Source organism: Stigmatopora argus, chromosome 1, assembly GCF_051989625.1.
Source record: "Stigmatopora argus isolate UIUO_Sarg chromosome 1, RoL_Sarg_1.0, whole genome shotgun sequence".
Lineage (NCBI taxonomy): Eukaryota > Metazoa > Chordata > Actinopteri > Syngnathiformes > Syngnathidae > Stigmatopora > Stigmatopora argus.
The window spans coordinates 16,525,200-16,552,195 of record NC_135387.1 but is presented as its reverse complement, the minus strand read 5'-3'; the positions used below and the strand labels follow the sequence as shown (position 1 = coordinate 16,552,195).

The 26,996-nt window shown below is 38.1% G+C and overlaps 1 protein-coding gene across 8 annotated transcripts in view; it reads left to right on the top strand.

Moving 5' to 3' along the window:
* Window positions 1-293: 293 nt before the first annotated feature.
* The window catches only part of LOC144076020 (band 4.1-like protein 1), a 37,565-nt gene continuing 10,862 nt past the window's right edge, over window positions 294-26,996 (top strand). For 6 of the 8 annotated variants that reach the window (XM_077603577.1, XM_077603567.1, XM_077603562.1 and 3 more), the window contains exons 1-11: window positions 294-523; window positions 8,742-8,830; window positions 9,023-9,172; window positions 14,509-14,613; window positions 15,796-15,838; window positions 16,284-16,359; window positions 20,401-20,619; window positions 20,707-20,794; window positions 20,883-21,035; window positions 21,732-21,829; window positions 22,536-22,711. In XM_077603577.1, coding sequence (XP_077459703.1) covers window positions 295-523; window positions 8,742-8,830; window positions 9,023-9,172; window positions 14,509-14,613; window positions 15,796-15,838; window positions 16,284-16,359; window positions 20,401-20,619; window positions 20,707-20,794; window positions 20,883-21,035; window positions 21,732-21,829; window positions 22,536-22,711 — 1,426 coding nt within the window. In that variant the 5' untranslated portion in view covers window position 294. Of the gene's footprint in view, window positions 524-6,969; window positions 7,058-8,513; window positions 8,663-8,741; window positions 8,831-9,022; window positions 9,173-14,508; window positions 14,614-15,795; window positions 15,839-16,283; window positions 16,360-20,400; window positions 20,620-20,706; window positions 20,795-20,882; window positions 21,036-21,731; window positions 21,830-22,535; window positions 22,712-26,996 lie in introns of all 8 variants that reach the window. The other 2 variants (XM_077603594.1, XM_077603586.1) reach the window with 2 other exon arrangements.

The following is a 26,996-nucleotide window of genomic DNA, read 5'->3' as shown; positions in this document are numbered from 1 at the left end:
GTCTAAATTGAGGAAAATGATAACACCAGACAATACACAAGCTGCATAAACTCCAAATAATATACACACCAAGTATTATTGATTTCACAGTGTTTGTTTAAATTAGTTAATGCATTGCTGTTAAAAAACCCAAAAGATTTTATGGTCACGTGTTTTACTTTTTAAATAAATTTAATTTGCTGCTACCCTCATTGCAATCCCTATTGAGCGCGAAATGTAAAAATAGTCTGGTTAAAAAAAAGAAAAAAAAGAAAGAAAAATAAAGGTAAAAGACGACGTGATGCTGCGTGGCAAATGCTAAGTGGTGCTCACTCACATCACGCACCACGTTGGGAGTTCCCCACTTCCCTTCTCCTCCTCCCTTTCCCTCCTCGCTTCAGCGATACCTTTTTCGCCGGCTTGTGGTCGCTCGCTTTCCCCGCCTGCAGGGCTATATCTTCCGGGGCAGAGGAAAAAGCAGTGCCGGGCGTCGATCTGCATGCTCGCCGCCACACCTTCAACCGAAGCCTTGACAGCAGCATAGGTACGAACCGAGACATGACTGCGTTTGTTCTACGTTGGCCGAACAGGTGCACGCCGCGTTTGACATTACAGAGCCAGCTGCATGCCTGAATGGAGCCGAGCCGTACAAAGGCGCCGCTTTGTCAGAAGACAGAGGGCGTTGACATGTTTAATGCGTCCACTAAGATGAGCATCAAGGGCTATTGGTGGAGATGGAACTAGAGCATCTTTTGATTCCCAGTGTATGAGGCCCATTATGTAGAAGCTGGTAGCAGCTGCATATTTGGTTTTGGATCATCACTCCTCTTCTCCATCTCCATTATCATTAGGAGAGGAATCATTTATTTGACCATCAGACTTAAGATTTGCCGGAGATGATCGTGTAATCAGCTCAATGAAGATGGTGTGTGTCCCGGGCGTGGCTGAGAAGGCAGGCGTGGGCACATCAAAGACGTCAGAGGTCTGTGCTGTGCACGCTGTATTGTGTGAAAGTGCTGTATAGGCTGGCTGGAGAAGTGGTCATCTTGTGAAGCGAGCAACACGTTTATTGCAATGCTGTCGAAGGGGGTAGGAGTCACTGGTTGAGAACATGGGTGGTCAGCCATTCATATTATTAGAGTCAGATTTACTAAAGCATCAGTCAAACAGACGCAGAGACTATCATTCATTCATTTTCCGTACCACTCATCCTCACAAAGGTCTTAGGGGGTGCTGGAACCTATCCCAGCCAACTACGGGCACCAGACGGGGGACAACCCGAATCGGTGGCCAGCTAATTGCAGGGCACAAGGAGACTCACACTCATACGTAGGGGCAATTTAGAGTGTTCAACCAAGCCTACTCTTGATGTTTTTGGGATGTGGGCGGAAGCCAGAGTGCCCAGAGAAAACCCACGCAAGCTCAAGGAGAACATGCAAATTCCACACAGGAAGGACTGAACCTGGGATTGAACCTTAGATCTCAGAACTATTAGGCCGACTCGCCAACCAAGCAAAAACAACTCTTCAATTAAATTTCAACCAAACATTAAATTCTGTCAAAAAGAAACAACCACATCCACACAATTATATCAGTTTTTATATGCATATTTGGAAAAACTTTAGAGGTTCTAATAGCCATTGCAAGAGCTTACTTATTTAAAATTCTTCTTTTTGTGCTATGTAAAAAATCATTTTCATTTAAGTCTGTACTGAAATTTTACCTTTTATATTTGAAACTATTTTATAATTCTCCTTCACTATTTTAAATACTGACTGTTAAAGAAAGTATTTTAAAAATGATTTAATTTAATGAATAGTTTTTAATTTGCATTTTGAATTCTACATTTCATAATATCGGTCCATCCAGTATTTGGTCCACCCACCCATCCTCATGAGGGTAACTGGCCATTGCTAGGAGGCGGGGTACAACCTGAACCAGTTGGCAGCAACTCACAAGGCAGAGATTGACAACCAACCTTTCACACGTAGTTGCACCTCTCAACAATTGAGAGTATTAAAATGACCCACCAATATGTTTTGTTGTTCTGCAAAGTAAACCGGAGTACCTGATTTAACACAAGCATGACATGCGTATTTAAAATCCATTAATAAAGGCCAGATGTAGAATATACTACTCAGCAAGGCATCGCACCAACTCTGTTTTACACTACTTTGATCTAATTTTAGTTCAAATTTAAAACATCACTTAATCTCTTTTACTTTCCTGTACACGTCCTCATTTTCTTCAAGCATCTGTGTGTCTGTCTAAATCAAGATTAGTCCCTGCTTATAGTCTTTCTTTATCTGTCCTGAATGTTTGAAGTCATTTTATTTTTTTATATGAAATAATGATCTCTTTATAGCACGGAGAAAGCACGCTGAAATAACTGGCACCTCTGCTACCCTCTCAAATACTTTCTGGCCAAAGAAGCTGTCTGGGTGTTTTTTCCCCACTTGTTCCACATTGTTTGTCGGCTTTACAGTCTGACGAGAAAGACCAATAGTTTTACAAAGTCAACGAAGTTTTGCTAGCAAGATGAGCAATGACACCAAAGTAAATATTATGTGCTCGGAAGGAGGCAGCACAGTGTGAGGGCAAAATCCCGTCTGCATCACTACAGGGTTTATCTAGTGTTTCATGCAACCAGAAACATTAAAGATTTGTCCCGATCTTTATTTATTTTCTTTCCTTCTTTTCTAAAACAATCCTAATTTGCTTCTCGGTTCGTAGGACTAGATTTTACCAAGATAGGGCACCCTTTTAATGGTTCGTCTGGACCAGCCATATAAACACAGCTTTAGGAATATCATCATTTTATTTGGACCGAAAAAGATCCATTAGATTTTGGACTTTTTTGTGCAAAGAGCCAGTGTTCCATTCAGTAGGTTTTGTATCATCACCTCTAGATTTGTTGGAAGACAAAAGTCAAGAATACCTATTTATTTTCATTATATGCATGCTGCAGAGCTTCTTATATCAAAGGCAGTACATCTCAGACTCTGTTTTTGTTTAAGCCAAGCCCAGAAGGGAGCAAATTAGATCTACAGTCCATCCATCTGTCCACTCATGCATCAATGAACCACATTCTCTAATCATCTCCTCTAATCTAAGTCTATCTGGTGTGCATTTTAGTAATGCGACCTTCATGATATCTTTCTCACACATTAAACTTTTTGTTTTTTGAAACGGAAACATTATTCTATTGCCAGACTCTTTAACAGCCGACTGCCAAGTTATTAGCCCCAGGGACTTCAATCTGGAAATGAAGATCATATTATGACAGGAAAAATGCACATTACCTCAGACTCCTCACTTGAAATTGTTATCCAGCAGCTGTAGGTGTATACAAGCAATTAATTATAGCCTAGGTCAGTCTGTTTTTTGAGAACCATGCCAAAGGTGATGGTTAGGTTACATACGGCTGTGTGCATCATTCTATTTTCCCCTTGAGTCCTATTGAGATTCGTCCTTTGATTGATTCATAACAGCGTATTGCTATGGAGCCAAGTGATGTAGTCACGGCTGACCAGATGATGAACAAATGGAATAGAAGTGACTGTACCTTTTACACGGTGGTTCAAAATGGTAGCCGGTAATATACTGCCACTTTTTTCCTACATGGATGAGCTAACATATGAATGCTATATGACATTGAATGTTTTTGTCTATCTGCTTTAACATGATGCATAGATATGGAAATTTTCATGTTTTACCTGGATGACTAAAAGGAGCCTAGAATTTTGATGTTGCCCACAGGCTGTCTTGTAGAATGCAACACAATGATATTGTGGCAGCACAGATAACACCACATCTGTTTTGGAATTTGGTTGACAAGATACCTGCAGAAGATTTGGCTTGGTGCACATGCCCAATGCAAGTGCCAATTTCGTGAACGACAGGTGGTGCGCTTTTACCATTCCACCAGCGGGGTCAAATTTTGTTGCAAGGTCCTTTTGGTCTTGCGCTTGACGCCCAAGCAGACAGTAATAAGCATCCATGGGTATGATACTCAGATGCACCATCCTAATGATGATATTTGAAGGTTAAGTAACTGTATAATTTTCTGGTGTGTAAACATCGTGACTGACATCATTTGTAGAAGCCTTGCCCAACATTTTTCACCCACTGCCTATGTCCCTACCACTTTAATATTCTTCCTTCTATTGGAGCTGTCACTGCGTTTGCTATTGCACCAGGCGATGATGGTTCACCTCCCAAGTGTGTCAACAGACAAAATAGTGCCTTGAGGCTTTTTTTTCTCTCACGTTCTCTTTTCTTTATCTTATTTTGATATGCTTGGTAGAAGATGTTACCCTGAAGTTTCCATGGAAACTGCATATTTAAAAATAGGGACACCTAATGTCTGTTTTGTGTTCAAAGCCACATGAGTCAAAAAGTCAAAATATGAAGCATAGGGTATCACATCTCCCCTGCAACTCATTAGATGCACTTTTCAGTGTGTGGGAGATTATTATAGAAGTGATGACCAGTGATTGAATTACTCATATGTTTAAGGATGAAATACATGCTTTAATATGAACAGAAAAATCCAAGAAGTGCTTGTTATTTAAGGTGAGCTAACCTAAATGTCTTATTCTGTACTCAATTCATGAAAGTTGCTCTCATTGTATAGATTTACAAAATGTGTGGGTTAATTGATTTAAACTTGAAAACGATATGTTTAAAATCCACGCAGGATGGAACAAACACTGTGATTGGCCGGCCACAGATTCAGGGTGTCCACCACTTAGTGCCTGCAGTTGGCTGGGACCCTTTGTAACCCTTGTCTCACAGGTTGTGAGGATAAGCGGTTCAGAAAATGAATGAATGAATGAAACAAATAAAGTACAATTAAGAGGGATTTTTTAATTGGAAAAAGAAAAAGATGAATTTTTAGTCGGAGAATATAATGAAACGACCCTTGAACATTATGGGTTATTATGATGGTTCAGAGTAAGATTGAAAGATTTTTCCAGCAGTTATAATGCTTTAACAATGTGATGCTTTTGCAGTATATCAGTGTTTACCAAGTGAAAGTTGAAGGATTTGTTTTGCATCATTCAAATTTTCTGGGAGTGGCCCTCAGAAAAAAAAGTTTAGACAATATTACGTTAAAATGTTCATATGTCAGAGGTTTCTGCTGCTAATTCTTCATCGCGTCTTCACCGCCTGTCATTGTTCTTGACTTCTTGCCACCCAACCCACCGAAACTTGCACTCAGAATATGCCAATGACGATCCTCCAATTAAATACATTTTCTACACTAAGATAATTCCGCTTGAAAGCCTCTAGCTAAGGAAGTTAGTGGTTGGCCTCTAAGGAGAATACGACACAGGGAAAGTTGATGACAGAGAAATGGGAGAACACAAAACTAGGGGAAGTCATTCATTCAAAAAACATTCTTTCCAAATCATCCCAAATTTGAGCCATGTGTACTGACTTTATGTGCAAATTTCCCTCAAGTTCTCTACTTTTTTTCCCACTATTAGTACATCCATAAAGCACAGCTTCCTCCCGCTGACATTGTCCCAGGGAGGGTGATGTTGCAGCCTTACTGCTTCAGTAGATGAATCATTAATCTCTGATGCTTTGTGATGTGAATTGCAGCAGACTGGAGCTGTGCTATGCAATCTGTCTCCAACTATACACAGTGCCAAGGGTCTGAAGCATGTGTGTGTGTGCGTGTGTATGTTTGTGTATGGTTTCTCTCTTTAACAAGGACATCTTGCCACTCCCTTTGCTCAACCCCCACCAATCGTCTTGTATTGGTTTCTCAGAGCTAGCCTTACCCTAGTTTGGATTTATTGATTGACTGTGAATGCAAAAAGGAAAGAGTTAATTGCAAAGAGACAGTCAGTGATGGAAGACATGGCAATGATAATTGTGGCCTGCACAGTACTTGGTTAATATAAAGATTGTGTGTAGAGTCAGTGACAAGACGACACGTAGGTAAATGCCAGGTCACAACAATGTTCCCTGAGCGTTTGACATATTGTGTGTTGTTTCCATCATTTTTTTTTTAAAGTTGATACTAGAGCATCATTTAAGTTGCAATAAATGGATATCTAAAAGGACACTTCTAAAAGACCACAATATAAAATACTCAGGCAATAAATCACAGCACGCGAATCAATATTAACCCCCTCTATTGATCTTGTTGTGAGACATTGGCCTATGGTTCCCGAAATCTGATTACATCTGATGATGAAAACCGATTGTTCCAAGTCAAACCGTATTTAGTGTAAGATTAACCTCGCAAACGTTTATAAGACTGCTGCTGTGTTTTCTGCGTTCTTTGCTATTATTGTGCAACAAAAAAAATCTGTACCTTTGCAATTTTTTCCCCACACATCAAACAAGATGGAAATTCATTGACTTCCTTGTCATTAGTCATCACTTGCTTTTTTCTCTAGACAATTCCTTAAGAGGGGGACCACAAACACCACATCAATACTAACACTCATTTGTAGAGGTAGGTTAACGTAAAAGGGAATATATTGAGAGAAAAGTTGAGAACAATTGAGAACAATTTCCAAAAGCACATTTCTTTAATGTGTATTTAAATATTAGGGCCATTTAATGAATACTTGAAGTGCAACTCTTAAATATAGCTTCTTTCAGGAAAGGAAACAAAAAAACAGTTTCTGATCGCACACCCCACACAGGCATTGTCAAATCAGTGAACGAGATTCTGATGTTGTGTACTCTCCACACAGCTAACATCTTTTTGAGACATTTCTTTTGGACATAATGTGTTCTTGCCAACTTGTTGAAGCTAATTGGGATCTTTGTAACTCACTTGTGAAGAAATGCCGGGAAGACAAATGTAATTTCAATTAGGTTTAGTATTTAGTTTAGTTAGTACTTTCTCAATAATATGCTGTCTTTTGGAATGGTCCTGGTATACATAGATGTATTCATTTTTTTCATTTTGTTCGTTGAATAAGAGTTTGACATGTGTTTCCACTTTACTGTGTGTGGTTTTAGAGTTTTGCAATTGGACTAACACCAGCTCGTGGCCCTCGGTGTAATGATGCCTTGGGGAGAAATGACTGAGGTGAAGAGTAAAGCCAAGGTCAGTTGGAAGACCTGCCAGAATCTCGAGTGTCACTTAACAATAATTCTTTATCTGAACTACTGACAGCAGAACCTGACACTGGCTCACTCTACTCCTGAATGGCATTTTAGCATCTTGTAGTAATTATTTTCTGTTGGCTGTAGAGGAAGCTAGGATAGTGTTCTGATCTATAGTCATCTCCATCTTTAGAAGGGGTCTTTAGTGTTGTCGACCTATGCATGTATGTATGTATTTTACATATTATATGTATTGCTGTTGGGCACCTAGGAAATGGGTTCCCTTCCCCGGAATAAGGTATGTCAGTATATATAAGAATGTGTAAATTCAATTTTGTATGAACTGCACACAAAGGTAAAGAAATTACAGGCATCATGACCATAAAAACATGTAGCTAGTCATTTTGTATAGCTGATATTTTTTATTGATTCTTTAAAATCACTTGTTTTTGCACTAGGATTAGAGTTAAATTAATTCCACAAAATACAATTTCAGAGATGCTTATTTATCTGCATGACAATGAGAAAACACCAGTAAGCACTTTGGATGTGGGTAATGTGAAAAAATGTCTTATTTACTGTTTCCCCCATACCTGGCAGATAAGAACGATGTTCACAAAAGCTGAGTATTCTGTGAAAAGCATTTTCAACAGGCAAATGGACTGCGAAGTATATTTGTCTATCATTACAGTGACAAGTACAATAGTCTTAGTAAGTACAAAAGCCTCAGGGATAAGACAAGACTGGGAACCAGCTGCTTGCTGTCAAATGATAAAATAAAAAAAAGAATACAAAGTGCAATATATACTACAATGATGTTTTACAAAAAATGTAAACACTTAGAATTTTAAATAAGTAAGAAATATCAAATGTTTAGGTGTTGTAATCTGGTGTGCTTTGTTTTGTTCGTTTATAATACTATGCCTTTCTTTTTGAAGGGTTGTCAATCATAAAAGAAACAACAAAAATCAGTTTGACAAAAGAAATACCAAATAATTACTTACCTAGAATTTTCTCTCTGATTGAGAAATGTTGCAAATACTGTAGATTTACATAAAATTAATTATTCGGTCAAGTTATACACACTGCAGACTCCAACTGAATTCTAGCTCTTTTCCTTGCAGAAAAAGGGCACAGATAGGGTTTGGCACACTTACTGGAATGGTCACCTTCAAATGACAAGTCTCATCCGTCACCCATATACTGTATTAGATTATTGCTTTTATGTCCATCTCCCCACCTCACTGTGACTCTCTTCATAACCCATTTCACATGTGTCTTATCATTCTCCATTATAAGCACGTACCACTTCTTCAGATAACAACTCACAGACTTCCTTTCCACTATTTGACTTGTCTACCATGATGCTTGCCTACTGATAGAATTTATGCTATCTGCCAGAGAACCCAGGATGCCGGAGCTTGCACTCTACAATTTTCTTTTTTTTTTTGTTTCAGCATCCTTTATGTGCAAGAAAAAGCCTGCTGGACGTGAATAGCTGCTGAGACTAATACACTGAGCCAGCATGACTCAATTAATGTGAGGAAAGCAACAGAGAGGCACTTGTCAAATCAATCAGGACTTTATGGCATACTGGACATTTAGGGTCGGTAATCATTTCAGCCATACTGTTCTTTTGAGCAAGCAGGATTTGATGTGAACTCACTGTATTTATGTGTTTGCAGGTCTTAAATTTATATCTATGACAGAACAGAAGGCGTTGTTGGAGGAAATGAAAAGTGCAATGGAGGGTGACTCCAAGCGAACCAATCAGGTGCGTGTACTGGGAAAGTCACAGCGCTCATTTTACTTGGGGCTCTCAGTTATTCTACCTACCATGATTAAGCAGTTTTAAACCTTACCGTAGTGTCACAACCAAACGGACAATTAATTTTGTAGAAAGACAAGCAAATGCATTAGAATGAGTAGAGGAAGACAAAGATAAAAATTGACATTCTCCTTTCAGTATCCAGAGGACCAGCGAGATGCAGATGAAAGCTCCGACAAGACTCCCAGCAAGGCTTCCAAATCCCCCCAGAAGACCAACAAAAGGCCCAAGACTGTCCCTGTTAAAGTCAGTTTGCTTGACGGCTCTGACTATGAGACTGCTGTTGAGGTGAATCATTTCACATACTATACTACTATGACTAAGTTTTTGAGCGAGGCAAGAGTGGAATTCATAAGAATTAATTTCATTTTCCCTGTTTTGTTGTCAACTGGGGCTTAATTTCATAGTTTGAAGATGACTATTGCAGATGAGAGATGTGTTGTAACCAATGGAACAAGCCTAAAGAGCAAAATGAACTTGCCAAGCATAAAGGAACATCTAATATTATTCGCCAAATCGATGCGTTCCCCTTTAGACTTGTGGTTCAGTAGTGTGATGTCAGGGATTCAACTGGAGACGATTTTTACATTGCGTGAAGTGTAACTTATAATGTCTGACAGCTGCAATTTATCAGCACTCAATCTATAAAAGTGTAGGAAGCAGGGAGGATGTGTCCACCCACAGACTCTTCTTAGCTGTCCACCATTAGGACATGCTTGCCATAAAGTATCAGCCTGAATATTTTCAGAGGATTTAGTAGTGATGTACATATGAATTTTGGTGAAACATGTCACGGTTTGCAGTCTCTTGGTGACACCAAACTGTCACCTAGAAGTCACTTATGAAGATGTCACACTTAGAAGAAAACTACTCTGATTTTGTATCATGATTGACCTGATGATGAAGTAGAGAAAGCCCTAGCCTACTTTTCTCTTATCTTTGAGTGCAGAATCTGCCTTCCTTACCCTACTTCTCAGGAGGTTTGGACTCGTACTCCCCAAAGGGGCTCTTCACTGTCGGCATTGCAGTCGGTTTGAGTCTTTTAGATTTTGTAAATCTAAACTCAGATCAAAGCCCTTTATCTTTAAAGCTGGACTTCTTAAATTCGTTAATTACACTCGCAGGGTCCAACTTTCCTCACTTTGTCATCATTTAAGAATTTATGCAGGTCGATGCCTTCGTTCGGGGTATTATTGCTTCCTACCACAACATACCTGTAAAGCATGTTTACTCTTATCGTCTCAATTTTGTTTAAAAATAAATTTAAAAACAAAACAAAACACAGGACATTTATGCTGAATAATAAAAAGAGAAAATGTTGTGGTACTCCCTAAGAGTGTGCACAAAACAAAAACTTCTATCATAATGGAGGTTTTTTTGTGGGTGCTGACATCATTTTTTATATAGGGACTTCTTCTAGAATTGACAATGTTCAACACAATCAAACGCCCCTTTATAGAATTTCCAATTTGAGGCAAAGAAGTCTGCCATAGCGTATTGATATTGCTTCTTCATTTTATATTTTCATTACTACTCTGTCATTGTGATCCCTATAGTAGCGATGGCAGGCAGCCAGCTAACTGACTTGAAGAAAAATAATGTCGGTCAGTGCTTGGGCTGGCAATCAATGTTTTATACTCACGCTGACAGAAAAATAGTTTTCCTTAGGAATGTGTAAATTGTCAATGAAATTTCATATGTTGACACAGATTAATGCTGCAGGATTGAGATGGGTCATTGGTATAGTATATAGTAGTTGTCTGTTGTTTGGCAGTATTGTATTTTTGCATAATTCATTTTAATCATATAAAATAGTTCAGAAAAATGTAAACGTAATAAATATTATATATAATATGCAATATAAAATGAATACAATAAAAATACAAATATTTCCTGGAATTATGCACAATGACTCCTTTTTATATGACATTTTTATATGCCTGCACTATTTTAGCCCATTAAATGTTAAAACCATTTCAGATGGTTCTGTTTCTGTCCGATATTCTGCAAGCGAGATTCCTTGGCTTTGAGATCTGCTGGTCGTTTTTTTAAGTACAAAGCAGGAAGCCATTGAGAACTAGAAGGAACACTGCCCACAGCGGATAATAGAATATAACTGATACAAATGAAATTCCCGAGATTTTAGGTTTTTCACCCGCCAAAAAAGAAAGTAATTGGCCAATTATCAGTAATGCGTTGGTAACCTATACAAGTAGCTTGGCTAATGGGAATTTGTTGACTTTGTTTAAATGATTACCAGATGGCTGTAAATGGAATAATGTGCAGTTTTTGAGGAAACTAAAGCAACCAATTTGTTATGTCAGGTAAAACAACTCAGGGTTGCTTTCACCGGTATTCACGCAAATACTATCTCCAATAAAAGAGCACAAGTCATTTTAATGAATATCAGAATTATTTTATGAGTCAGCACAGTTAAGACAGAATAAACTATACATTGAGGTTCTTTAAGGCTTTACTGTTCCATTGGGGCTTGTTAAACCAACAGACTTACCAGATACAGTACATAAAGCCTAAACAAAGACACTTGAACACACACTCATTCTCGAAAGGATTTTGTGATATTGTGATCTTGCAAATCTCCAGACTAATATTTCTTTCTTTCTTATTAAGTGATGCTGCTCCAATCACAGCCATCATGTAATGTGAAAATGTCTGTAATTGGTTTCAAAAAGAGACCACTTTTACATTCCCCTTCATTTAACACCTCAACAAGACAATCCGTCTCCCAAATAAATGCAACTGCGTCAGGAAATACAGTTTGTTCTTACACTATTGTAGGGGTGGGGAGGACGACTCCATGGTGGCTGAGTAACTATTCTAGTTTTTTGAAATCTCTTTGAATTTAGATGCCTCAAGATCCAAAGGAAATTAGTTCCCATTCATCATGAAGCTATTTAACCTTGTTGATCCCTGTACATGATATAGACTTTGTTACAAGAACACACCACCCTTTGTCATATCAACTATATTCCATGTAAACCTTTTAGTACGGCCCTCTATCAAACCAGTTAGACAGTGGAGAAATATGTCACCACGACCACATTTTGATTGATTACTTTATTAGACCATTGTGTATTTTTTGAAGGTTTCTCCCATGAAATTGGCCCTAATGTGATCTTTCCCAGATGGATTTATGAAATATTTCTTTGGCACATATATCGAACAGTCCGTTTGGCATGCGAGGTAGACACAGACATAGGAAGAACATGCAAACACAGTTAGGCCAGAGCCTTGATTGAAGCGGACGTACTACTCACCAAACCATTTTCCGTATTGTTCTGTATTGTTATTCAGCACTCTAAGGTGCAATGGATTATAAAACGCAGTTGTAATAGTGGTGGTAGTAGTGGTAGGTGGTGGTAGTGGGGGTGGTAGTAGTAGTAGGGGATTGTGTTATACATCGTCTAGATAGAGCTGTAGAAGTAGTAGTAATAGTAGTTGTGGTTAGAGGTGTTCTGCATCAACTAGATGGAGCTGTGCTAAAGGGAATTTCATACAATGATTTACTTGTGTTTCAGGGCTGATGAATGAATTAATTGCAGAATTAAAATTGCTACACCTTTGTTATTAGTGTACAGATCGCAATGGAAATTGGTAGGTAGATTATAAAGATGTATGTGTGTCAAATTCGGAGTATGATTTTTTTCATATATTTTACTATGATTTATTAATTTGGTTAATGAATTGCAGGATTAAAATTGTTACTGCTATTGTATCTGACATCACTATTGTAGATTCATACATCTACTTTGCAATTATCCTGTACTAGTAATTTTGATTTATTTACATTATGGCTAGCACCATAATTATAATTACATAATAACAATTATTTTCATTTTATTGCTATAGAATTAATAAAGCCCCATCTCATATTTCCAAGCCATCCTTCACATGCTGCAGCCACATTGTTCCATTTACGTCAACTGGCTACCACCTGGCCCATGACACAAGTATTTGCAGCTTGCCAGGCAATATATGCTGTGCATTTGACAGATGAACATGCTAATGTTTGGCTGGAAAGAAAATACATAGAATGTAAGTGTCAGCGAGGTGAAAGAAACCATAAAGGGGAGGAGGTGCAGGTGCATATGGTCGTAGAGGTTAAGTCTATTGTTCCAACACAAGAATGAATGCTGTGAACTCCCAACTGCAATTCCAGCTAGGAAGTACACTGAGCAAGCATCTTGGATATTTTTTTGACCCCAAATAGTCCTAGCCTATCACCAAGGTTAGGCTGATAAAGTAGCTATTGATCGAGCTACACAATAAAAACATGAATTCCATTGGCATTTTTGGTGGTTTTAGGCTTCTAAACAGGAAATACTTGGTAAATGATCTTGGATTTCACAGTAATCTGTGTGCTTTTTAAAAAGGTTGGCTAAACAGTTCATAAAATGTTATTTGGTTGTGGTTAACCACACGTGTCTTTTACGCTGCTGTTTGGAAAGGTCCTCTGTACAGTGGGTTTTCTGGGTGAAAAACAAGTATCTCATAAACAAACATTCAAACAAACCAAAAAAATGAGAATGTATTTATTTACAGCAAATTTGGAAGAAAAAAATGCCATTCTATGCTTGGACAGGGGTCATGATAGAATTGTTTTAAGTACAACATCCAAGTAATGAATTTTTCTTTTTTTTTGTTAAACAAGAGAATCAAAGTAATGCTAATGGGACATTACTGTTTGGCTTTTTTATTTGTATTTTTTAATTTTTTTAAAGAGCTTCATATTACCTGAAATTTACTACATAGACATTTTAAAACATATTTCACCTATATGTAGTCCTATGTTTATGACCAAACAGTAACAATGACATATTGAATGTTTGAGAATTGTGGCTCTCCAAGTAGTGATGCATTTTTACCACTGTCAATTGTTGCTTCATAATAATGACTAATGGAAGACTAAATAGTAACTTTAAAACTGCTGGAGGAGCCCAAGAGCAATACAGGCCAGTTCATCTTCACTGGAAAGTTGATAAAAATCACAACCCGTGTCTTGAGCTTTTTTTTCTTCGATTGTGTTCAGTGCTTTTCGTACCATATAGAGAAAGATGGCGTGGGAGAGGGCACAGGGGACCTATTACTTCTGTTTCTATGGTAACAGCTGCTTGGCTGCTTCGTCACCATAGGAGCCGGGTGCCTAAGGAGATGTGTGTGTTTGTGTGCAACCAAGAGAGCGCTTGTTTTTACATCCAAAGGACCTAATTAAAGGTGTGCTCTGTTGTGTAGCCATAGATGTGTGTTTCCTTGGCCAACGCAGTGTCAGCACTCCCACTCAACAGGGGAAGTCACAGCGTTGAACCTTTGTGGTGACAAGCATTAGGTTACTCCTTTGCTTTGGGAAATTTCCACAATGACAAAAAAAATTTATGTGACGCCAATGTTCTATTGATTTAACAATAATAACTGTAATTGTAAAAAAAAAAAAGAATCTAATTATCTTTTGAACACCACTTCAGCATGCCCCCTTTTTGTCTTTGGCATACTTTAACCAACTTTAGACACTTGCCATCTGTATTGCTTTATCCACTCAATCACAATGTGTTATTGCAGATGTATGTTTATATATGTGTTTCTCTATGCCTATGTGTGTTTGATAGAAATTTGCCAAGGGCCAAACACTGCTGGATATGGTGTGTGGCCATCTAAACCTTCTGGAGAGGGACTACTTTGGCTTGACATTCCACGATCCCGACAATGCCAAGGTCTCACTGATGCATTTAAACACGTTTAGCTATATTTGTGATAACTAAAGCTGAGAGGTTGATTCAATATCTGTCAACACTCCCCAAAACATGCAACAGGCTAACTGGAGACTACAATGTCAAAGTGTTAAGACGAGTGTTAACAGTTGCGATAGACTTCAGCTCACCCGCAACCCCGAACAGGGTGGGTGGTAAAACATTTATGAAGTTTTGGGGGTACTCGGTCGTTTGGTCGCCGGTCTTTTGGTCGCCCGGAAGGTTATTGATAATTACCATTTAAATCGTTGCTCAAATTAGTCATACTTAATGCCCTATTAATTATTAGGCTAAAGAAAAGCTCCAAATTTCCTGTACTTTTATTGTGTTTTGTTGGAGAACTTGTTAAGACCCTGACTGACGTCCCTTCCTAAGGGGACAACTCATGTACATACAAACTCTTATACACTCACACGTCCGCTCAGTGAAACTTCTCAGGGCCATTGTTGGCTTTTATTGATGCATAGACCGTGTTGTTTTACCTTGTTTTGTCGCCGGTCTTTTGGTCGCCTGTTGTTTGGGTCCGGGCGACCAAAAGACCGCGACCAAAAGACCACGACCAAAAGACCGCGAACAAAAGTCCGGCGATCAAAAGACGGTGACCAAACGACCGCACACGACCCCGAACAGGGTGGGCGGTAAAACATTTATGAAGTTTTGGGCATAACTTAACACATGAAGAATTACAACGTAAACGTTCTGTTAGGTCATTGTGATGAATTTCTTTTAAATAGATGAAATTTGTTTGAATGCTGAAAATATGGGCGCAAGCTGAGATCAATTAATGGAGCATACTAACTGTCCTGATAACAAATAGGTTCCGAAAGCCGTCTTGGCAGCAAGGGAGCATTTTACAAAGGCTAGTTTTGTAAACTTCAAGCGGAAACAACAAGGGATCACTCTACAGAGACCAATAAAAGCTTCCGTTGTCTTGAAACGGAACGTTCTGCATTTGACCAGACTTTATAGCCCTGATGTTGATGCCTCCTGTCATTTACAGAGACATTTTTTTGTTCCTCGGCTATGGAAAGCATGAGGAGTCAGCAAGCAAGAGCTTTTAACAGAGATACTGAAAATATAACTGTGAAGGATTTTGTTGAGGTCAAATCTCTTAAAAGCCATTGTCTCTCCTTTTTTCTTTAATAGTATTGGTTGGATCCATCCAAGGAGATTAAAAAGCAAATTCGGGGTAAGTTATTTAAATAGAGACGGTATGCACACACTTGTGAAGGTGTGTTTGTTAGGTGCGTGCATGTGCATGTATTTTATAATTCATTCATTCATTTTCAGAATAGCTTATCCTCACAAGGGTCGCGGGGGGTGCTGGAGCCTATCCCAGCTGACTTCGGGCACCAGGCGGAGGAATGTGGGAGGAAACCGGACTATCCGGAGAAAACCCACACAAACCCATGAAGAACATGCAAACTCCACACAGTGAGGAGGCATCTGGGATCAAAAGGGTCCAAAATTATTGCACTTTGTAATATTTTGGCAAGATCTAAACTAAAAATGCTTATTAATCATGCAAGTGTTAAACTAAATACCACTACTTGTTGTGAATGTGGCCAACTGTTCATGTTGAATTTAAAAAAAACTACTACAACATGCACAATTTGTTGCTAATCTCTCCACAGTTGGCTGCTGGATTTTGGGATTTTCTGTTAAATTCTACCCCCCAGATCCATCAGTGCTGATTGAAGACATCACCAGGTTTGTCTGAATTCTACAGTGAGATTAGTTTCATCTCTTTGTCCATTAGAGAAAGCTCAGTAGTAGAACAAGACAGCTTTAGACATCAACTGAAAGAAAAAATACTGTAAATTCAAAATTTAGAGAAAACTAACTTCCCTAGGCCTAAGTCCAATTCCCTCCAAATGAGGACAATCAAATAAGCAACCACTTTCACAATTAATTAACAATAGAACCTTTGAGTTCTGAAACAGTTACATGATTTGTAATAGTTCCAAAAGGTATGCTACTTTTTTAAATCCTATAATGCAGACAAATTCTAATATCAATGTTTTTTTAAATAATTGTCCCTGTATTTTTTTAACATTCTTCAAATAAAACAAAAAATTCAGTTTGATTTTGTTATACTTACTTACAATTTTGATATTTTTTCCTATTAATAATAATAAAAATGACAAGCAATTATTTTATGAGGGTGACAATATGATGTGTGTATTTATATACAGTACATAGCTGTATTGATGTACTGTAGTTAGTTGACTGAATTTCACATTTTTCTTAATCTATTATATTTGGCATTCCTTTGTGAAAAGAAAAAGAAAGTGGGACCTTTGAAGTCAATTGCCTGCGGAGTCGTACAACTTTTAATTCAACCTGGAAAAATATATCAAAAACAGGTTGAATAGCGGTCATACTCGAGACCTCAGCAAATCTCATGGGAGTTTAGCTTCGTAAGCATCTAGTAAATCAACTCCACACATGTGCGATGACCATCGTATTGGAACTAGAACTTGGAGAACAGTGCACATCTCTGTCCTGACTGCTTAGAATAAATATTGAAAATAATTCATCATAAATAATAAAAGTAGAACACAATTTATATTAATAATAAAAAGCGCAAGGGACAGAAGAAAGTCTGATGGATTAGATTTACCGTATTTTCACGACTATAAGGCGCACATAAAAGTCTAAAATTTTCTCCAAAATAGACAGGGCGCCGTATAATCCAGTGCGATTTATATATGGACCAATACTAAAATTGTTATCACGATAAAATAAAATAAATCAGTCGATAGGACAACTACGCCAAGCAGCCCCAGACTCTACTATTTCCCGTAGATAAAGTACTGCACAGTGACTGCTGGGATATAGAGTTCTTAATACACCCAGTTCTTCAATACACTTAGTATGACGGCGAGCACACTAATTTGGTGCTCGCCGTCATTTCGGCTGTATTTACAAAAGAAATCCTGCCGCTAAATGTTGGCGTCAACAGAGCATTTAAAGCTAGACTGTGAACTATATATATATACAACTACGCCAAGCAGCCCCAGACTCTACTATTTCCCGTAGATAAAGTACTGCGCAGTGACTGCTGGGATATAGAGTTCTTCAATACACTCAGTATGACAGCGACCACACTAATTTGGTGCTCGCCGTCATTTCGGCTGTATTTACAAAAGAAATCCTGCCGCTAGATGTTGGCTTCAACGGAGCATTCAAAGGTAGACTGCGAACTATATATGTATATTATATATAATAACTCGGAGCTTGCCGTCATTCCCGGAGGCTTAAGAACTACAACCGCGGGACCCGGCATTTTGGAAGACTCATTTGGGCAATTGTTTAATTCAGACACAGAAAATGAGGACTTTGATGGATTTGTGGGTGATGATGACGTGAGTAAGTTGTAAAATGTCTAAATAAAGTACAACCGAACTCAGTTTTGCTTCCGTTGATTTTTAAAAACGTGTTTTTAGCGTGTGGGTGTAGCGTGAAAGAACTATATTTCCCAGCAGTCACTGCGCACCGGAACCCAGAAATAGGCTACTTCCGGTAGCCAGCGCTATTGCATTTCGATGTTCATCCATATATAATATATATGCGTCTAAAAAACGGTGCGTGCTTTGTGTGTTTAAAATACAGAAATAGCATTGTTACTGACACTGCGGCTAAAAATACGATGCGCCGAATAGTCGTGAAAATACGGTAAGTTAAGGGACATGACAAGGAAGGAAAAGTATAGTAGTTTGTCAAAATGTTGACCACTCATAATCCAAATTAAGAACAGTTAATTATCTTTTTATTTTCTAAATTGCTTAATATTGTTTAAGACAATTTAATTTTAGTAAACTACCTTGTTTACCTTTTTACTGTTATTTTATCTTATTATTTTGTATTATTTTTATATTCATATTGCCTTCGAATCTGAAGAGAAGAAAATGTTGAAAATGGAGCAATGCATAGATGAACAATACGCATTGTATGGCCAATAATTATTATTAATTCATTCATTTTCTGTACCGTTTATGTTCACAACGGTTGCGGGGGATGCTGGAGCCTATCCCAGCTGACTTCGGGCACACCCTGAATCGGTGGCCAGCCATTTGCAGGGCACAAGTAGATGGACAACCATTCACGCTCACACTTATACCTAGGGGCAAATTAGTGTTCAACAAGCCTACCCTGCATGTTTTCGGGAAAACCCACCAAACCCAGGGAGAACATGCAAACTCCACACAGTGAGGACGGAAATGGGATTAAACCATCAACCCCAGAATTGTGAGGTGGACACGCTAACTACTTGCCCGATAGGCCTCCCACCATGTTTTTTATATTATTATTACTAGTGTATATATATATATATATATATATATATATATATATATATATATATATATATATATATATATATATATATATATATATATAACATATTTTTAATTCATTCTCTGAACCATGTATCCTAAAAAGGATCACAGGTGGGTGCTTGAGCAAACTTCACTCAATGAGAACCCACTTGGGATCAAACCCTCGACCTCAGAACTGCGAGGCCGATGGCCTAACCACTCCTCCAGCGGTCCGGTCATTTTTTACCCATTCTGATTCTTGTCATTGTTGTTTTCAGGATTGGATCAAAACATAATACGACTGATAATATGGGTATGGGAATGAATATCGGGTTATAATCAATGCTAGGTTTCTTGATTCTTTCAATAGGGAAAATTATCACGACATTTCCGAAATGCCCAAACAGCATGCTGTTTAAATTAGTGGCTATGCTTAGACAAGATCTCTTTCCAAGCAACCCACTAAGCGCTTGTTATTTGAACACACAGGAAATCTCACTGGAGTTGGTTTCAACCCCAGAGCAAAGGTTGGTTGTAACTTTTGGCATGATTGGTGGGAATATTTATGACCTTTCCCTCTCGACCTGACAGGTTCCTAGTCTGAAAGACAATCAGTATGGATTCACTGTGACATGGAGTTTTGTCTGGGATTTTATTAAACCATTTAAAGAACAAATGAGCCAAAAGCTGCGAGTTACATAAGTTTCCTATTTTACTATAACATCCGATCTATTTAAAACTACAAAAACTAGTCTTTAAGGCAATTTCCATGGGGCTGAATGCCATCGTCCACATACTGGAAGTCCATGCAAAACAGTTTGGTTTCAATTTACTCCTTCACAACATACAGCGGAAGCTGAGCAGCTGCTGGTCAACCTCAAATTTCAGAACAACAAAAAAAAAATCCTGAAAATAATACTTTCCATACGCAGGCACCTAGGCATAACTGCCTACTGTTTAAGACCAACTTTTATTGCTGGCCTCAGAACTCTTCCTAAAAATACCACCCAAATGCATTGCAGTAGGTACAACTGAACCAGTTCCTGCTCATAGTTCAGGATTCCCACAAGTCACATAAAAGATAACTCTAACCCTAACCTGGTACTGGAGAATTTTATGCTCTTTCATAGAAAACAGGTATTCTGATTCTAACATTGCAGTCATAACAAAAACAAATAAGAACAGGAGAAATACAAAATGCATTTTTGTTCATTTTATCCAAGTTTTTATCATATTTCAATCATTGGCATTACTTTTGATACCCAACAAGTGAACAAACAGTATATGCTTAAGGATAAACTGAAATCTCCCGAGTTCTGCCAAGACGACAGGACATCATTCGGAAATAGCATCAGTATAAAACTTTCTTGGATCAATGAGGCTAAAACAAAATGATAGCAGGCCAAGCCTAATGTGTATGTTTACTCCTTAGGTACTACTTGTGCCTTCAGTTGAGGGACGACATGCTGTCCGGTCGCCTGCCCTGTTCTTTTGTTACACATGCCCTCTTGGGCTCTTATACTGTTCAGGCCGAACTCGGTGACTATGAGCCTGAAGAACACGGGCCTGACTATGTTGCTGACTTCCGCTTTGCCCCTAACCAGACAAGAGAGCTGGAGGAAAGAGTAATGGAGCTTCATCGTAACTACAGGTCGGTACACACATTCACCTTGATGCCAATGATACTTTTTGGGGTGTAGGATATTAAAGATGACTTTTTGTCACCATTTCGTTGTAGGGGAATGAGTCCAGCAGAGGCAGAAGTCAATTTTTTAGAAAATGCCAAGAAGTTATCAATGTACGGGGTGGACTTACATCAGGCTAAGGTACAAAGACAAGTCATTTGTGCTTTTACTATGATACCGTTGTAGCTACAAACCCCCCAAACCAATGCATGTTACCAATAATGATTAGGATTCCGAGGGAATTGACATAATGCTCGGTGTGAGCGCCAATGGTCTGCTGATTTACCGAGACCGTCTAAGGATCAACCGCTTTGCCTGGCCAAAGATACTCAAGATCTCCTACAAGAGGAGCAACTTCTACATCAAGATCCGTCCTGGAGAGGTAGCTACAAACATCTGTTGGGATGTCTTTTCTCATGATTATTGACGTTGGAAGGGTTCTACACCTTATGATGATGGAAGCTCTTAAAAAAAGGGTGACAAATCACACAGCAAGTGGAAGGATGGTCACATGGTTAAACACCTTTTATTCTATACGTATCAGTTAGCGGCCAATCTAATGAGCATAAACCTTGTAGAAAATGAGTGCAAAAACGAGATATGATAGGGCATTTAAAGTGCAAATATTAGAGATCACAGAAATTGCTAATTTATTTATTTACCTTTGTTAACAACCTTGAAAGCACAATTTATTTTAAATGGCTTATACTGTTTTATGCACATAGTGAAGCAGATTCTTGTGATAGTGACAAAGTCATTTTGTGATTTTTCTTTGTCTACTCTCTTGAGTAAGTGGGAGTACAAGTACACACAAGTATACCTACTTGTAGTACAAGTACACAACTCCCACTTTTGTTCACATCACTGAACATTGGAAAAGGTTGTTTATTTGTAGGTTGGGTGGACTGGCACCTTAGATGTCACCAAAGAAAATATGTCTAAGGGAACTGGCACTATAGTAAAGATAGCTTACCCTCACACGGTCCCTTCATCTTTTCCCACATCTGATCCTCTCACCTTGTTTTTTCTGTTTTTTTCACACTCCACCATCCATCACTCCTTTCCCCTCACGACTCAGTATGAACAGTTTGAGAGCACCATTGGCTTCAAATTGCCCAACCATCGGGCCTCAAAGCGACTATGGAAGGTTTGCATTGAGCACCACACTTTCTTCAGGTAGGTAACTCACATTTTGCACTGCAGCATGGCACAGTACAACCTCTAAAATGGGCCTTGTCATCGATTACTGCATTTTTTTGGACGATAAGTCACACCTTGGTATCAGTCTCACCAGCCAAAGAATACACAATCACGAAGGGGAAAAAATCCCATTTTTGGGAGGCCAGTTTGTTATTTAATCAGAAACCAAAAACAAACATATTTTAGTATCAATAGTAAAAATGGAGAACAACAGGCTAAATAGACATCTGTTAACATAACACTCTTAGATAATTATTGCTTAAAAAAACAAAATAACAGGCTGTTGGTAGTCAGGGAGAAAGGAAAAAAATGTAGTCACATTTATAGTCTGGAAAATGCGATATTAGATTGTCCAGAGTGGACAATATTAAGTATAGATCTAGTCCACATATTAAGTGGAATTGTTTGCTGATTTGCTTTGTGCTTGAAGCAACTAAAGCAGACGGCTTGCACTTTTTTGATTTCAACTCAAAACAATCATGTAGCTGCTGCCTGAAATCTTTAACGGATGCTCACCGATTACCATTGAGACAATTCTTGACAGTATGTATTAGGAACATTATTGCGTCCCTTTTAAATCTGGGGTTTATATTCACGCATCAACTTCTTTAATCTATTCTTATTTTCACCATAATCAATCAATCAATCAACCAACCAACCAACCAACCAACCGTTTTTATAGGTTGGTCTCTCCAGAGCCACCCCCAAAGGGATTTTTGGTAATTGGCTCCAAGTTCCGCTACAGTGGTCGCACTCAAGCCCAAACGAGACAGGCCAGCGCTTTGATTGACAGGCCAGCTCCTCTGTTTGACCGCTCTGTCAGCAAGCGGTACCTGCTATCCCGAAGTATTGATGGTGGTAAGATTTTGAATCACTCCTTAATCCCAGTGGTATGAAGTGCTGTTTTTAATGTAATGTGAGAGGAGTAACTTTCGGCTCCTAGTTTTATGAGGATGAATAATATTAAAACCAATGTTTTATTGTGTTCCAGAGGAAGGAATCTCTCTTGGTTAAGCTTCATGCTAAACGTTCAATAGGAATAAAATGTTGAGACAGACATTTTTCAGTGTAACTCTTAATGCTGTACCTCACCTAATTAGGATAATTAAAAAAAATACAACACTCCTATAGGCTTGCTAGTTAGTGTAAAAGCTTAAAAACAGTACAGACGCTCCCCTACTTACGAACGCAATTGGTTCCGAGCGATTGTTCATAAGTTGAATTTGTTTGTAAGTTGATTCAGTGCTATATTTTGTATTATAATTTATGTTTAAGGCCGATATAAGTATATTGAAGGTTTATATAAGTGCATTTGGACGTTTAAGGCTTGTATAAGTAACACGCATTGGTTTGTACTGAAAAAAAAAAATGGAGAGAATATGTACAGTACTGTAGAGAGAGAGAGAGAGATTTATGTATTAGAAACTGGCCAAAAGAAGCGACCTAATGACGATTGCACAGTTTTCTTCTTTTTTTCATCATAAATGATGCGGTAGCACTGTATGGCATCATTCAATTGATTTGCAAACTTTGTGCAACGTTCAATATTTGGGTCCTGCTGCTCGATCTTTCTGTTTATAAATGGTACTGACGGTCGAACGATTCAATGCCCGTGAAACGCTCACCACTCTCACGCGCATCAAGCTTCGTTATTATTGCCACTCGTTTCAAATGAAATGGCTTGCCTCTTCCTTGCAACTCCCTCAATAGAAGCCTTTAGCTTTTTACCAAACGTATTCAATATTGGATGCATGAGATATTTAATGATACAAATGAAAAAGGTTCTTTGCACACGAGATACATCACGCACTTCCGCATTGCAACGAAGAAGAAGGTAGATGCTGGGTGAGCTGAGCTCTCACAGCGCCAGGCGTCGGTATTAGCGGCGGAAAGAAGTACTACTCCGAAAAGGCGCGAAATACAAAATTGGACTTGCGAACATTTTTGGACTTAAACGCAATTTGCAGACATGTTCGTATGTACCGTTGTTCGTAAGTTGAATTTTCGTAAGTAGTGGAGCGTCTGTATATAGTAAGGCTTTTTTCTTTAAAAAATCGACATAGTATAGTAAGGCTAAGAAAGTCGGAGAATAAATCTGACTTCTGATTCTTCTCCTAGTTATTGCTGTGGTCCAGTGGCAAAAATATTGGTTCAGAACTTGAGGTGGGAATCGGGAGTGAGTTCAATTCCACTCTTTGCAATTCACAAATTGTTTATTGAGGTAATGAAAAGGATAAATATAACTTCCAATCACTTCATTTCAGAAGTCACTGTGGTCCAGTTGCAAAGACAAACGGTCAGAACTTCTGGTGGACTCAAGTTCAAATCAGGAGTGAGTTCAATTCCACTCTTTGCAATTCTCAAATTGTTTATTGAGGTAATGAAAAGGATAGATATAACTTCCAATCTCTTCATTTCAGAAGTCACTGTGGTCCAGTTGCAAAGACAAATGGTCAGAACTTCTGGTGGACTCAAGTTCAAATCAGGAGTGAGTTCAATTCCACTCTTTGCAATTCTCAAATTGTTTATTGAGGTAATGAAAAGGATAGATATAACTTCCAATCACTTCATTTCAGAAGTCACTGTGGTCCAGTTGCAAAGACAAACGGTCAGAACTTCTGGTGGACTCAAGTTCAAATCAGGAGTGAGTTCAATTCCACTCTTTGCAATTCTCAAATTGTTTATTTAGGTAATGAAAAGTATAAATATAACTTCCAATCATGTATAGGCGGGCCGCCTCGTGGTGTAGTGGGTCAGTCACCTGCCTGCGACATGGGTGTCGAGGGTTCACGTCCCGGTGTCGCCAGTCAACAACTGTATGGTGTCGGCAGTCAGCCGAAGGCTGACTGTCGAACACCACCAGGAACCCCCCTCCCAACTGTCTTCCGGTCAGCCGAAGGCTGACCGGAAATATTGTTTTGCTGAAAAAAATGACTAAGTCTTTATTTGAATGAAAAAAGGATTACCCATTTACTGAACTACTAGTGTAGTGATTAGTCAAACGAGAGCGGGATTCGAACCCCATCTCCCACATGGCAGTCAAATCCACTAACTTGAGGTCTGTCTGACCCATTGTCTTTGCCACTGGACCACAGTGACTTCTGAAATGAGATGATTGGAAGTTATATTTATCATTTTCATCACCTCAATAAACAATTTGAGATTTGCAAAGAGTGGACTTGAACTCACTCCAGATTTGAACTTGTGTCCAACTTCAATTTCAACCCATTGTTCTTGCCACTGGACCACAGTGTCTTCTGAAAGGATGTGATTGGAAGTTATATTTATCCTTTTAATTACCTCAATAAACAATTTGAGAATTGCAAAGAGTGGAATCAAACTCACTTCTGATTTGAACTTGAGTCCACCTGTAGTTCTGACCCATTGTCTTTGCCACTGCACCACTGTAAAGTTGGAAGTTGTATTTATCCTTTTCATTACCTCAATAAACAATTTGAGAATTGCAACGAGTGGAATTGAACTCACTCCTGATTCCCGCCTCATGTTCTGACCCAATGATTTTGCCAGTGGACCACAGCAACAACTAGAAGGTGAAGAATCAGAAGTCAGATTTATTCTCCGACTCTCTTAGCCTTACTTGCTATGTCATTTTTTAAAGAAAAAAAGCCTTACTATACTATGTCGTTTTTTAAGAAAAGAAGCCTTACTATACAATATCATTTTTTAAGAAAAAAAGGCTTCCTCTACTATGTCGTTTTTCAAGAAAAAAAGCCATGCTATACTATGTCGTTTTTTAGGGAAAAAAAGCCTTATACTATGTCGTTTTTTAAAGGAAAAAAGCCATACTATACTATGTCGTTTTTTAGGGGGGAAAGCCATACTATACTATGTCGTTTTTTAGGGAAAAAGCCTTCCTCTACTATGTCGTTTTTCAAGAAAAAAAGCCATGCTATACTATGTCGTTTTTTAGGGGGGAAAAGCCATACTATACTATGTCGTTTTTTAAGAAAAAAAGCCTTACTATACTATGTCGTTTTTTAAGAAAAAAAGCCATACTATACTATGTCGTTTTTTAAAGGAAAAAAGCCATACTATACTATGTCGTTTTTTAGGGGGAAAAGCCATACTATACTATGTCGTTTTTTAGGGAAAAAACCTTCCTCTACTATGTCGTTTTTCAAGAAAAAAAGCCATGCTATACTATGTCGTTTTTTTAGGGGGAAAAAGCCATACTATACTATGTCGTTTTTTTAGGAAAAAAAACCTTACTATACTATGTCGTTTTTTAAGAAAAAAAGCCTTACTATACATGGTCTTTTTTAAACAAAAAAGCCTTACTATACATGGTCATTTTTTAAGAAAAAAGCCTTACTATACATGGTCTTTTTTGTAAATAAAAAGCCTTACTATACTATGTCGTTTTTAAAGACAAAAAAGCCTTACTATACTGTGTCGTTTTTAAAGAAAATAAGCCTTACAATACTATGTCGTCTTTAAAGAAAAAAGCCTATACTATGTTGTTTTTTAAGAAAAAAGCCTTACTATACTATGTCGTTTTTTACGAAAAAAAGCCTTACAATACTATGTCGTTTTTTTAAAGAAAAAAGCCTGACAATACTATGTCATTTTTTAAGAAAAAAAGCCTTACTACACTATGTCGTCTTTTAAGAAAAACGCTTTACTGTACATGGTCGTTTTTTTTAAATAAAAAAGCCTTACTATACATGGTCATTTTTAAAGAAAAAAGCCTGACTATATATACATAGTATTTATTTTTTAAACAAATAAAAGCTTTACTTTACATAGACCCCTTTTTTTTTAAAGAAAAAGCCTTACGATGTCCAGCCATTCAAGTCATTTTGCATGCCAGCTTTACGTTTGTACCAAATCTCGGGGTATTCTTTGCTCAGTTATGAAGCACGTCTAATAAGATGAATAAATATTTGACATTATCGTCGACAAGGAAAAAGAGTGTCGCCAAACTTTCGTCAAAACATATACTATGCATGGTCAAAACAGTAATTTATAAAGATGTATACACTAAAAATGAATAACATCATTTCTTCATCGATAATGCCTTCACATAAAATAAATTATCATTGTATGCCAAATGAGTCTTTACAGTGTGGCTACATGGATTATTGACCCTGAACGGAATTTTCTCTCCATTGGCACCAAATCA